This window comes from Stegodyphus dumicola, chromosome 1, assembly GCF_044657685.1.
Source record: "Stegodyphus dumicola isolate Sdum_Otavi_A_Nest chromosome 1, ASM4465768v1".
Taxonomy (NCBI): Eukaryota; Metazoa; Arthropoda; class Arachnida; order Araneae; family Eresidae; genus Stegodyphus; species Stegodyphus dumicola.
Genome location: NC_140768.1, coordinates 59637746 through 59653412, shown reverse-complemented (window position 1 = coordinate 59653412; position 15667 = coordinate 59637746). Strand labels below are relative to the sequence as shown.

Below are 15667 nucleotides of genomic sequence, written 5' to 3'. Positions count from 1 at the left end.
AATTTTAAATAAGACATTTTCAATTTCTGCGAATATTTAATTTTGCGATAAAGGTAAACGATCTTTGTACTGGGGAACATTCATCTAAGACAGAACCATTTCAAATGTATTCACCTTTTTAATATAATTATCAGAAGTCAGTAATCCCTTTTCTAAATATTGTGTTCAGATGCAGTTCAGGATAGAAGACCATGAATTCCTGCACAAAATTTAACAGGTTACTCTTTTAAAATAAATTTATTATTTTATTTCTGAAATACATTTCGGTTTTAATATAGATTGTGTTGTATGTTTTGATTTTTAATTCTATTTTTTGAATTAAAACTATAAAAACAGAATTATAACTTTATGCTACAGGACAAAATTCTGTAATATGGTATAGAGCTTAATTCCAATTTTCACGTGTATATTATTCCGAATTTTCAACAAGCATCAGCCAAAGCTATATAATTAAAAAATCAAAAAAAATATTATGTTTTCAGTTATCTTCTAGCTGAACGACTCGGACCAAACTCGTATAATCTGGGAGATGGAATCAGTTGTTTACGACAAAACCGGAGATTGAAGAAGGATGAGAGTGGAGAAGGGATGTATGAGAAATGGTTTTATCTATCTGGCTATTGAATTGACCACTGGGAAGAGTCGAAGTGAAATAGATTGCTCTGTCACGCGATTCATAGAACATACTTCTGAATCGCTGAAGGAGAGGATAGGTAGACAAGTACCAGGAATTGACAGATGAAGATAAAAGAATGTAACATAAAACGCTCGAGAAGTTTTGTGATTTATAGAAGCCAGAAGAAACTGGCTTCCCTTTTCATGGTGTATTACGACTAGTAGCAGTATATGAATGCTAGAACCAAAAAGGTAGGTAATAAGTGAATTTTCAATAGGAATTTTACACCACTGTAAATCTTAGAAATTCTTCTCTAGAAGATAAGAAATGTCTACAGTTTAATGCAGAAATAGAACCACAGTTATAAATTTGCATTTTAAGAAAGAAAGTTGTTATATTAGATGTATCTGCTCCAAAGAGGTTTAAAACTTTCAGTATGATATATTTTAATTTTTTCTTTAAAAAAATATAACTGATAATAGACAGAAAATTTCTACATAAGGTTTTTTGGAAAAGCAGCGTCTAGTTTGCATATGCTCTTTTATATATGAACTCATTTGTTACTCATATCATAATTTTGTTTTTTATATTGTCATAAATGAATTAACCATTAAATAAATATTAGAAAATGTTAATTTCGTAAATCCCATTTTTGTGATTTCTGAGTCTAGAAACTGACACAAAAACATAAAAACTTGAAAACATAATTTGTGAATCAATGAATGCATGATTATTTTCCGAATTATGAGCATATGAAACAGAAAGGGCGGTCCTGGAAAAAAAACGGGACAGCGTTTTTACCACTCTATCATATGCCGTAAAATGTGTAGCGGTAAGATGCATGCAGTAACAAAAAAACAAAATTCCGCTGAAATTATTTCAAAATACAAATTAGATGAGAAGATAGTAATTTTGTGACGCCTCTTCCAGATACATTATAAGGTATTTCTCGCACTTCCCTAGCGTGCCTCCGTAGTGTAACGGTAACACGCTGGGCCGGTATTACAGAGGTCCGTGGTTCGATTCCCGGCGAAGGCGTTTGCTATTTTTCATCTTTTCTGCCTCTAAAAAAATCCTAATGACTCTACAAGTGGCGCCCGAACTAAAAGGGTTATGTATGATGATTCTCCGATCCCAGGATTTGGCGACTAGGTCCCCTAAACCCTAGTCGCCATTCAAAAAGGGGAGTATATAAGGTATTTCTCTCACTTCCCTAGCGTTCCTTCGTAGTGTAACTGTAGCACGCTGGGCCGGTATTCCAGGGGTCCGTGGTTGGATTCCCGGCGAAGGTGTTTGCTATTGTTCATCTTTTCTGCCTCTAAAAAATCTTAATGACTCTATAACAATAATGGAGAGTTGAAGAGTTCCAGATACACTGGAACACATGGAGCGTGTTCCAGATATACATGGAGAGTATTTTCGATGTTGTTTGCTTTGTTTACAGATCACCAGACTTTAAAATTATCGATTCCTTCTTATACAGGAGTGTCAGTTCAAGTCAAAAAGACCTCACATTGCAAACGGATTTAGCAGTAGCAACATTGATTTAGAACTAGTATATTAATTAAGCAGTAGGCAACATTGATTTAGAACTAGTATATTAATTAAGCAGTAGGCAACATTTATCAGTACAACATAACTTAGTTCCCACTCAGCAGTACGACTTCCTGTACAAGATATTCTACAGAGCTGCATGAACTTATGTCACAGCCAACAAGATTGCAGATACGCATACGACGTAAGTCATTAAGAAATCTATGTTACGCAGTCCTTTTCAAGCTCCGTGCCTGGACTTAACTCTATAGAATCTATACCGGCAAATCAGAGACTTAGAATGAGCTAAACTGATAGCCTATGCAGAAGGCTTCCTGTTGCTTGTTGCAGCTACAACTCACTTCTGTCTGCAACAAGCACAAGAAAAGCCTCGACAAATTCTCAAGTAGGCTACAAAACATAAGCTACAGATGTCAGTTCACCAGACACATGGAATGGTAACCAGTCTCAAGGGAATTTCAAGACGGAATCCTAGTCTAAAACTTTTCGGTTTGCCTATTAACCCCTTAACTGCCGCGGGCATATACGCCCGCGGCAGTTAAGGGGTTAATAGGCCTTGCTCAGCCGATGCGTTAACTACCCCAGATGCGCAGCCGATGCGTTAACTTTGCGAATAATTTTAGGTGTAGCAGCGCAAAGCAAATGATAGCAGTTTGGAAGGACGTATATATACGCCTGGGGCAGTTAACGCATCGGCTGAGCAAGGCGTATATATACGCCCGCAGCAGTTAAGGGGTTAAATGTTTTGCAGAATTCATACGCTTGGATCTTATTATTAACAACCGCTTATCATGGATGCCAGATTTCAAATATTGAAAGGATAAAATTAGAAAGCCTTATCAATGCAATGTACATAATGCAGTTATGCAGCTTTTATTTGAGGAGGTAAAATGATTTCATACGTGAGGAGAAAACTGCTCACATACTACTACAGCAACTGTTGTTCATATGCAGAGCCTGTTGCACTCTCCCAGCATCTCCCCTTCAAATCATTGCCGGTCAATCACAAAATAATTTAAAAAGAGCATATCTTTAGAATTTCCAATACACAGTCTCGCGCGCTGGAGATAAAAATATTTTTTTCCGTACAATATTGCCATTGCTTGCTTTGAAATCGTTGAGTTTCTGAATCAGAAACTCATAAATGTTTTACAAAATATGAAATAGATAATAAAACAAATTCCAAATTCCAAATTAGGGTTTCCAGATTCCCGTGTTCGGGTGGAGACGTACGTTATTCAAAATTTGATGGCTCTAGGTACCGTTGTTTCATCAGAATGCGAGAAATATACATATATACATTTATGTAAATTCTTCATTATTTAATTTTTTTAAATGTAAACACAGGGCGGCAATATTTGTTGGCAACAATTTGAAAAGTGATACAGTCTTTTAAAGTTTTCAACGCAGAATGCCAAAGCTAAATTAATAGACTTTCTGTGTAACGCCCTTTGTGCTAAAAACAATAATTATCTAAATAAGAGCATTCGAAATGTTTTAATATCTAATATTTAAATTTACAGGGGTATTTTCTTAGATCATTTCTTAAATAATAATTAATTTTGACTTATTTATGAATTAAAATCATGATACTTGCTTAAGATCATAAACGCAGTATTCTCCTGTACAGCCCATTTTATTAACGCGATTTTTGCCGATTCTTAAAGGATATTTGGAATGATTGCGGGAGGGCTCGAGAAATACGGAACATTAAAATTCGACTAAATGTTTTAACCTTTACAGCCAAGATCACTTTAAATGTGTAGAGACATTAGGATATTTTTGGAAATAGGCAAGATGAAAAATGAGCAACCGCCTTCGCCGGGAATCGAACCACGGACCTCTGGAATACCGGCCCAGCGTGCAGAACCATTTCACCACGAAGGCACGCTAGGAAAGAGGGAGAAATAGCTTACAAATGTATACTCTGAATTAATAAAATATAAATGTTATTGATATGCTAGATCATGCAAATAACAAGAACTCGTCAATTTCTTGAAGAAGAGCCAAAACGCATTTAGTATAAAATATGAAATGGGATATTTGCAAAATATATAATTGTAACAGCCACACGGGTTTCATTTACAGGTTATAAATGAAACTATAAAAGGCATTCGACACAGTGAGAAAACGGTACACTTATTGCATTTGAAACATTTATAGTTATCAGCGCAGACAATGAGCAAATGAACTGGCATTTTGTAACGCACGACGCTGCTAGTGGTTGCGCGTTCAAGCAGCCAACATGAATAATTTGGTTTATTTGATAATCGCGAAGCACGCGATGCTTATCTACCATCCTGGAGGACATTCTAAGGCAAACTGGCTCGTAGACATGTTACACATGGGGAAAAACTACAAAAACTTCCAAACGGCCGGCCCCCAGGATTTGAACACGGGGATAACTACCCGAACATAATCACCAGTCACGTTTTTTTCAACCAATTTAGTTCAAAACAGTAAAAACATTCATGTTGAAATTACATTTATTATGCAGGCAGGCAGTAACCTTATGATTGATGTGATTTTCATTATGTGCAGAATGTTCCTGAAAAAAAAATAATTAAAACCATCCTCTATATGAGGAGGAACTGATTAACTCCACAAAGAGTCTATAACATTATAGGTATTTTTGAAAGGGATCTGTAAAAGGAAAAGACGTTAAAGTGATTGTTCTACACTACGAGGTTTCAGACTTTTAAAATTTTATACGATATTAATAAGAAACAAAAATATATGTATCATCAGAAAAACATTTTCCAAAAAAGCAAGTGCATCCTAAATGTAGTGTTTTTAATCAAATAATAAAACATTTTAGTTATTTATTATTCAATTACATTCATAAATAAAGCTTTTATATTATATAAAAATATAAGTACACTACAATATATTGTAATAAACAATGAATGATTGATATATATAGAATATTAAATATTCAGATTTATTATAATAAACATTAAATGATTTGATATATATAGAATATTAAATACTCATATTTATTATTGATAAGGATTAATGCAACAAATGTGCCTGTTTCATTGTAATCAATCTCCAAAAATTGGACTTTACCTTCATTAATTTAATTAGCTTCGTAAATCAGGTTCCGCTTGCAACAGTATTATATTTTTTTTAATTACTCATAACATTGCTGAAAATCCAGGTTCGCCAAGATATAGTGTGTCTCATGGAGAACGTACTGTAGTAATGTCACTAAAGCCTTTGGACCTACTCAAAAGATAACATATAACAAGGTGTTTCGTCCTACGACCCTTTCGCCTATGGTGAATAGCACTGCCTCATCCAACATCGAAGTAATCAGCGAGATCATAAATGCAGTTTTTCCTGATGATGGTTCAAATCATCATTCCTGATGATGGTTGCAGTTTTTCCTGATGATGGTTAGTGGTTCGAAATTTTATCGCTTTGTCGGCGACATATACTTATTATTTATCTCTTCTTTTTAACCGGAGTGACATTATGATTCCCGACAAGCTAAATTTATGCAAAGGTATATTACTCGTTTCAAAATTAACGCTACAGCAGTAACTATCGTATGACAGTGTAGCTGTCACCATGGATGCCAATTTAAACGGAGCGTCAGAATTGAAAAATACATTTGTAAACGAATGATAAATATTAAGACAAAATATTGAATGATATGGCATTTTAGATTTATTTAAATATTTTGTATAAACCATTTACTATAAAAAATGTACAGTCTCCAGGGGTACATGTACTTTAGTTTGAGAAATTCTGCTCTATACGGAATCAATTAGAAAAACGGCTCAGGTTTTAAAGATTTTTCTTAAAACGATCACAGCTCTAATCGGTGAAAATACGAGGCTCTCGTGAGTTTCCTTCTTAATTGTGTCCTTAATTATTAGCTGCTGTTGATTAGAGAACAGCTTTGATTAAAGATAACAAACATTAATTCAGAAAATCAGTTTATCTTGAAACCTTCTGTGATGCAATTAAATGTGATTCCTGTAGAACTGGAGTATTTGTTACCTTTTTATCTGAATAAAAGTGAAGCAGAAAATATATATTGTTTTTTACATTTTAGGTTATTAGAGTACCAGAGCTATTAAGATATTTTGAATATGCACTTTATCTATTGGAAGCATCTCCAGCATGTCGTTTCACATTCCTGGCCTTTCTTTGCTGTACTATCGTATTAATGATTTTGATTTCATTGGTAATTTTCTGTTGTTGCAAAGCATAGGCCTAATGGGGATACTTCTAATTTAATGTTCTTATAAATACGCTACATTTTATAAGAGATTATTTAAATTTGTGATCATATTTTTAATCTTTATATGAAGGTAGTCACTAAAGTATATTGTATAAAAAGTAAGATAAATGTAGACAAAGTAGTAACAGGAAAAATCAATGAATTGGTCTTACGTCTAAAAAATTTCAATAAAGGCAGCAGTCCTTCCCGTGATGTTATAGATGTGAAATTTATGACTGATGTTTGCGATCGGTGTATCCTTTCTCTGATAACATATGACAAATGCGCTTATTTTTCTCTATTGCTATACTTCCTTTGCTCTAGGTGGTCAAGGATGTGCTTTAAAGTTCTGCGTTCACGTTATCAAGTTGTTATCAAGACAGATGATTCTGACTAACAAAAATGTTAATTAATTGAATTTAAAATGTGTTATTACTCAGATCATTACAAAATATTCAGATTACCATTTAAATACATCAAACTGTTCTTTATGAAGAATTTTACTGTATTCGAAAGCTTAAAAACTCTCAAATTCCAGTCAATGTTATACATTCTCTCTTGTTCTGCGCTGAACCCTAAACCTCGTTTTAAAATTAACTTTACTCGAAAGCATTTGATTAAATACAATTTATTCTTATGTTAGATGATTTGATCCACCTCTTAGTGACTTTCTGTGAACTTTCGGATTGCAGAAGGAAACCAAAGGAGCTAAATCCACTCGATTGTGAGGTTAAAAGAGGAATGTCTTATCTCCTTCAGGAACTCATTATGCTGTATACAGGAAGGTTCTCACTGCAAAGCGGACGCTCACAATGATTCTGTCGTCTGATTCTCATCGTTTGTTTCTCAAGTAATAGCGAAGTTCGAATAAACACGTGCAGAAGCGATAATAATGAAACAATACTGTATTAAAAGTTGGTTTCTATGTAACATTATTTCATTTTGTACGAGTAAGAAAGCCTCGTGACGGCTGTCGTCTCCGAATAATGAATATTGGCAGTGCATCAATATGCTAGGTAATATATCATATTAGATATTGCCTCTTTTATAAAATCAGTGTATCAAAACAGTTTAATCGCTTTCTCGGTCTTGCATCTCTGCAGACGTAAAAATTTGCACTATAATAAAAATACGTATGAATTGCTTTTCTAATTTAAAGTATTTTTCTTGATCTAATCAACATGTAATTGCAGGGAAAGAGTACGTATATTCTTTTTTCTCCCAAACAGGTAACTGCTCAGAACAGCTTTTAATTTCGTTTTGGCATTTTGCCTCGTCCATTATAAAACGGCGTTTGACTTCCAAAGTGTTGCCACCAAATATTAGAGCCCTGCATTATATTTAAACAGATTAAATAATGAAGAATCTGCATAAATTTATGTATGTTTCTCGCACTGTGATAAAACAACGGTACCTACATCAAATTTTGAATAAGGCAGTCCTGCACTCGATTATGGGCATATGGAAGCCTAAATTTAAAATTTGAGTTATTTTATTTATTACATATTTTGTAAAACTTTAAAAAATTTTTCAGTAACGAAATCAATGATTTCAAAGCGAGAAATTGTGAACATTGTACGAAAAGGAAACATTTTTATCTCCAGCGTGCGAAACTGAAATCGGAAAATTCTGGATCGGAAAATTCTAAAGGTATGCTCTTTTTAAATATTTTGGAGTTGAATTTTTGCTCTTTTTAAATATTTTGCTGTTGAATATTGCTGTTGAATTGAATATCATGGTTTAAGTGCGAAGAACATGATATTTAATAAATAAATGTAACACACAAAACGTTAAAAAACCGCCCATTAGGCGTAATATAAAATCTAAAAAGCTTTCAGATTTTTCTTTACTTTTTGTTATTATTTATTTTTATAATCAAATCTGCTCTTGGCTAATGTACATTCATCGCTACACAATGTAAAGCAGACACTTAGAAAAAATATGCTTTCGAGATTAGAGATAAATTAATCAAACGTTATCAGTTTTAGCAGCTTGGTGATTACCACATTGGTCTAAATATGAGATGCTGATGATTGCTCCATAAAATGCTCATTTGTAGATCGCGGTATTCTGATAAGGCATTTAATCTCATTTGCGCAATACAGCATTTAAAAATAACTGCTTTTAACATTAAAAGAAAATATATCCTGCTTCTTAACTTATCACAAAGTATGACATTTAGGTCATTTAATTATCTGGCTGCTATCAGTGTACCCATCTCAAGTACTATGTAAGTAAGATCATCTCATGCAACAGCTTTTTTTTTTTTTTTTGCTATATAAATTAAAAATCGCAGAGTCGTCTTATGTATTACTATTCTATATTCGAAATAAACATAATATTTTATACTTCTTCCTTTCTGCGATTAAAGGGTATACGATAGGAAAACACGTATGTAAAAATCATTGAGAAAGAAAACATACACTTACCAATGTAGTAAAGTGATAATAATACTTATAGTCATTCATCTGAACCTGAAGAATCTAAAAAAGGAATGAAATATTTTAGAAAGCATTATAAAAATATAATAATAAACGTATTCATCTAATACCAAATGATATTAAATAACATTACTTAAACATTTATAAGTGTCAGCTTTAACTTTGACGAAGAGGAATCTTAATATGAACTCGTGCGTTTGCAATAATACAGAAAACACATTTATCGAATCCATAACAGAAAACATATGTCTTAATTAGAAAACATATTTGTTTTCGTACACATGTTTGTCTTTCATATCTAAAAATATCATCATACGAGGGTAATTACTGATCGCTGTATCCCGATGTCTTTACAGTGGCAGCAGAGTTTTGATTTAAAATGCTAAGGCTCGTGACTTACGTCGTTGCGTCCAAGCAAAAAAACTTTTTTTGCACCATTTCGTTGAAATTGAAAGTCACTGATATTGCTAGATAATACACTAGTCTTGTTAATTAAAATTATCTTCTCCAGTCAGCAAATATTCTACCATAAAAAGGCAAGATTTATCTATAATGCACACGGTGTCCAGAGTTATAAAGGACCCTATTTCAAAACTGTCTCTAGGCGAAACAGTCATCAGAACACTAAAATTTTGTGACGCGTGTTTCATATGAAGGCTATCATTTTCATCTGTCATCTGAAGTCACAAGATGGCATTGTCCACAATTCATCGAAGTGTGCGCTGGGAAATGCTAGATTTAAGATCAGAATAAAGTTCTTATATTGTCACGACTTACCAGATCTTTAAATGCCTTTAAAGCCAAAAATCGCATGGGTTGAGGTCGGGGGATAGGGAAAGCCATACATTACGAATGTGCCGGCTGATGACACGTTTTTCTGTAAAATGACATTTAAGGATATTCGTAACACATCGCACAATGTGTATAGGAGCTCTATCTTGCATAAAGATTGCGGGTGCAATGCACAGCCAGAAGAATTTTCATTCTCTAACAGTGCTGCATATCGCTGCCTGGTAATTGAGTATGCCATTGAACTTGTAGATTGTAACTCATCGAAGAAGTACGGCCCAAGAATAAATGATGCGCGAAATTCACATCATACCGTCAATTTTGGTGAATGCAACGGAAACTCTGGGAAGCAGATTTTTTAGTTCCTAAATTGTGAGTATTCACTGCCAGTCCAAATGGAAATGCGCTTCCTTTGTCCAAGGGATACTCTAAAGACATTCTCAGTCGACTTCCAAGCGAGCTAGAAATTAAAGTGAGAACTGGAGTCGAGAATCAAAATCATGTGGAAGCAACTGTTGCATCGGTGAAAGTTTATAAGAATAATATCGGAGAATATGCCCTACGGTCTTGTGGACAGTTGAACTTGCCTTGTCTAACTCTTCTGCTATACGTCAGACACTGGTCTAGCCTGAAAGTTTGAAGCTGTGGCCACTGCCACCAGAAGCGCAATCTCCTGCACTGCTTCTGAAGAAACGCATTTTCTTCTTCTTTCATTAACAGAAAACGTTACTTTTGTTCAAATTTTGTTATCAGTTTTCCAATATTTTTAATATTTATTGGACCTCTTCGAATCCTATTCAAAGTTCGAATATTCCATAAATTAGCTGCTATGGAATTACTATTTAGATACAACAATTTTACTAGCAAAGCGCGATCTTGTAAACTTATTGCTATTGTGAGCAGCGAACACATAAAAAATAAAATCTCCACGTATGTTTTTAGGTTTTATATCAGCTGCTGGAGTGACGTCGACAAAGACTTACTTTTGCACTACATGTTTTCAAAGTCAAATGATTTCTTACGATAAGATTTGTAACTATTTATTTATTCTGAAAAACATTCCAATTCCTTTCCGCCAGAAAATGTAACGGTTTTGTGATAACTGGTTTCGCCTCTAGGAAGCTTTAGAAAAAGAACCTTTAATTCTGGACACCTGTATTTGGTACACTCTTATTTCAGTTATATACTCAGGTATTCCAAATCTTTGGTATGAGCCGCAGCTATAGATTTACAGGATTTATTCAAAGCACTTTACATTTCAAAGCACGTTTAATTTACATTACATTACATGCTTTATATTTTAAAAGTTTATTATTTGAATACGTTAAACCAAATTACAAGAATGCCATTAACTGACAGCATGAAAAACAACGACATTATTAAAATCAGTAAAACACTAATCCTCAATGCAAGAACATCCAAAAATACAGTGTAATGAGTTCAAGAGTAATTAGAAGCCCGCACAAACATCGAATATAAATAATGCAATATTACGTGTGACCTAAATGGATTACAGTACAGAAATCATTTGGATCCGAAATGGTTAATATAAAGAGGTTAGGTATTTCTAACTTAAAAAGATAGATATTTGCGTTATCAGTAATAATACCATACTTCAGGAAAGAAAACACAGAATCATGGTGTGGGGAATGGTAGGAAACCCAGTCCTCTTCGGATCAAGTAAAAAGATATTTGCATTGATGCATGTATGGTAAACGTATAATGCATTACTGAACCTTCTGCCCAAATTAAATAATTAAGTAAACAATTATTGATGTAAACGTTTATCTCTAAACTTTCTCCTCCTCCCGAAAAATTTTCTCGGTATGCCCGTGCTGTTTCTGGACATTTAATGAAAAATCAGTTCCAGTGATTAGAAAGTCTGTAATATGCAAGTTATACTGTCGCACAAAATATAGAAAAATCTTTTCTGCTGGAGCTGATGCACACGGCAAGCATATACAAATTTATGATAGCATGAACATATTTTTAAAGCTGGTGTTTGCATTTTTGAAGGGACTAAATACAGGGAAACATTCATTTTTCAGTGCTGAAATATTGTAGCATTCCGTTACTGTTGCTGTTTGTAACCTTGTTTAATGCTGACCTCCCATTTCATAATTTGTTTATAATGATTGAGTTATGCGTTATTAAATTTGTACTTTCTTTTAAATCAGTCCAGTTCATATCAGATGCAAAAATCATACAAATGAATATTTTTGTAAATTTAATATTCTTTTCGAAGACAATTTAAGCTAGCTTTATCGAAGGTTTGAAATAGTGAAGCTCTATGCTAAAACGGAAAGAATATTGCATATACAGGCATTTAAATCTTGAGACCTTATTTTATTTAAAAAGAAAATATAGCCTTGGGCCTTTAGATATACCTAACATTTTTTCTACTGCCAAACAATAAAATAAAAAATATTGAAGTACTGAAAGACAAATTTATTGTATATTCAGTATCTACAAGCTGACATGTTTCCTTTAGTTTGTAGTAGGTTACTGTGCATGTGAGAAAATATATTAATATATTATAATTATTTCGTTATCAACAAATACTTAATCTGCGTCAGTTTAAACATAACTACTCAAGATACGTTTAGTCAAGCAGACCATGTCTAATACAGATCGAAACAAACTTCTGCATTTCTGAATATACACCAGGATTATAAAATGACTTTCTGTGTTTGAAGGCATTTGCAGCTGAAAAAGAGGAACAAACGTCGCGGATAGGAGAGATTTTGGAGCTGCTGTTCTGTGCGTCCTAGGAAATTCGAAAACTCTAGGTAGATTTATGCAAAATTCCTAGCGGGTATGTGATATCAAACGTGTGCAAAAGCTCAAAATGGCAGATTATTATAAGCGCCTGAGTTTCGCGCTAACGTTTCTTGTCCAAATAGAAATTGGCAATAATTGATCATGGAAAATATTACAGGGAGTTGGGGTTCATTTGTATTTGTATAATTCCATCAATACTCACAGTTGCCGAATTGAACGGTCCATATTGATTCATCAAATGTCACTTCATTCTGCAGTCACAGCCACACCATACGGTGTAGAAAGTATATTCCTAACATAGTCGAGAGATACGACATTTTTATCAATTATATATAGATGAGATATTACATGTTTTAGTTCAAATTTTAAAATGGTTTAAAGAATTAAATTAGAGATGATATTGAAATATTTACATCATTTAATGTGCATTCTTATTATTGTTTAATGTTGAAATTATTTTAAATATCGTGGTTATTGAAGTTAATTAGGGCTGAAAATTTTAATTAGGCTAACATGTAAGAGCAATACATTAAATGCATGTATTATAAAAAAAGCAATTATATTAAGGCGTAATACTCAAGTATTAACCATCTTTTTTGTACTAATGGAAATATCAACAGAGTTAAAAACGACTTCAGTTTTTTTTTAAGATATGATGTCATGTTGTGAAATGTATTTTAACGATTTAATACGAAATATGTATTGTCCGTAATTGCGCTTGCTGACGGAGTAATGGTATTATTCAGAAGTAATATTATAAGTATACATGGTTGTAAAATCAGATGGTTTTTATGTTAATGTGTCTAAATTTGTAAGGCAGAAATGTCAGAATTTAAAATGGGTCCTAAAAGGAAAAGTAGGGAGTGGATGTCAGAGGAATCGCATTAAAGCATTAGAAGAGTGAAGAATCAAATTAAATTACAGGAAATGGAGTTATAGATAGAAAATTGTGAAGTCGAAGCAGACCTGGGGAAGGACCGATTAACGAATTTCTGGAAAGACAATTAGAGAGAGGCCATCGGATAAAAATTAAGGAGCTAGAAATTCAAAGTAGAAAGATAACGAATAAGGAAGGAAACAAATTGCGCTCGGAAAGTGAAAGGGTTTCAGATTCGGAGAACAAGGAAAATGACTTTTTGCAATATTAAAAATGGTAAAAGGAGTTATGTTTGATTCTCCATCGAAACCCATGTAATGGCCGTTCTTGTCCCATCATGCAGAAATGATATTTAATCTATATAAAATTCCGGAAGAACTAAAGGTAAAATTATTTTGCAGAGTTTAAAAGTCAAAGTTAAAAATCTGATCTCAACTTTAATTCATTATATTTTAGATAAATATGTTAAAAATACAATATTAAATGTATTCTAGATTATCCCATTACAACATAAAAAATATGTATGAAATAGAATGAGGGAACTTACAGTCGCCTCTTAGCGAGGGTTGAGGCAGCATGTGATTTCTATTTAATACCTAGAATAGTTAAAACTTTTGATTAACTTAGAGAACTTTCGATTGTGAGTCAGATAAAAGAGCAATTACAATCAAACGTTAAGGCCCACATATTGTCAAAAGAAGTAAAAAAATTAGCTTTTCCATCGAAATTTGCAAATGATTTAGATAATTATGTTGCTCCAATGCCTAGACATCACTATGCAATTAATCTTGAAGTAAATTAAATAGGACCCAAACATGAACAGGTAGGAAAAGGGGAGAAGTTGTTGCCACTAAATAAGAGTAGGGGAAATTGTATTTCGAATTATAGAATTGAGAAGGATAAATACAAAAGGAGTAAACACTTTAGAACGTCAGGGCATGGTTCAGAAAGATAAGAAAATTGTGAAATACTTTCAGTGTCAGGGTGAAGGGCACATAAAATGATTTTGCCCAGAGATAACCGTAATGGCAAAACCCAAAAGGGGAACGGAGAAAGATGATATGAATGAGGATGCCTAAAGGAAGAAATTATTGTTAAGGTCTGCCGTTTGATCCTACTTAGAAGCCTAATTAGTTTTGGTACCCAAAAGTATCTGGTTGGGATACGAGGATGCACAAACCTTACGTAAATGCACACGCAGGTAGTTTTGCCTAATTTGAATGAAGAAGCGATAGTAATGCCTAGAGATTATAGACACCTAAGCGAACAAAGATATGTTTTTTGGGAGAGAACAAGGAAGAAAAACTGATATTCGAAGTTGGCCTGGAAGCAAAAAATGTTGCCAGAGAATAGTCGGCTGATTGAGTAAAAATCAGTTCCGACGTCGAATGTTTGCCAGAAAGAGCCCGAATGCAGCCCTGTTGGCAATGAATAAAAATGAAGCGAAAGTATAAATGGGAGATAGCGAACAAGTCTCAGCTGATAGTACACCCCTACCGCAAACTTAGCTTTTAGACGGGAACAACGGTAATGTAGTTCTTTGAAAAACGCATTCCTGGATGGGCGCGTATATTGGATAGAATCGGGGATCCTATTCCATATGGGAAATATCAATGGGTAGCGATGTAGTCAATTAGTGATTCCTGGAAGCCGTAAGAAAGAAATGAGGCGATGTTAACTCACAGAAGCTTATAAGGGGGACACTTCGCAAACAAGAAGACGGCGGAGAGGACAAAAATGTAAATTTAGTGGAAGGATTAATGCAAGAATTTCCGGAAGTAGTGTGAAGCTTACAAATGATGGCTTCATAGGAAGATTAAAGTGAAGGAAAGGGCGCCTATTACAGGAATGAGTCAAAAGTGGAAATTTTAGGACAGATTGAGCCAGAATCCTTACGATAGCACCAGTTTGTGTTATATGCAGTCGATCAAAACAGTAGATGGTCGGAGGTGGTGCCATTCAAAGCGGTTACCACGAAAGCCCCATGTGATGCCTTCATTGATATTTTAACGCAAGCGGGAGTTCTTAAAATAATCACCACGGGTAATGGAACGAATTTTAAAGCCAAGATAGCACAAGAGTTTCGGACGCGATTAGGAGACTCGTCAAAACGGATAACCTGCTTCAGGTTATCCTCAGTCAAACAGATTGGTGGAAAGGTGATTCGTAAATATTAAATCAGTGTTGCATCATGCAATAAATACACATGGACAAAGCTGGGATAAGAAGTTACCGTGTTTCTTATGGGCTTATGTTGATATATCAAACTCAACTATTCGAATCTCTCCATTTTTGGTAATGTACGGTCGAGTACGATTTGGACGTTTGGCGATACTTAAATCACGTTGGAGGGATGACATGGTATTACCAAAGGGACG

The 15667-nt window shown here is 34.0% G+C and overlaps 1 protein-coding gene across 6 annotated transcripts in view; it reads right to left on the bottom strand.

Moving 5' to 3' along the window:
• Nucleotides 1–15667, bottom strand: part of LOC118187950 (glutamate receptor ionotropic, kainate 2-like) — a 588918-nt gene that overhangs the window by 118648 nt on the left and 454603 nt on the right. For all 6 annotated transcript variants that reach the window (XM_085815148.1, XM_085815167.1, XM_035358255.2 and 3 more), the window contains exon 5: nucleotides 8831–8884. In XM_085815148.1, the coding sequence (XP_085671274.1) occupies nucleotides 8831–8884 (54 nt within the window). The remainder of the gene's footprint in view (nucleotides 1–8830; nucleotides 8885–15667) is intronic.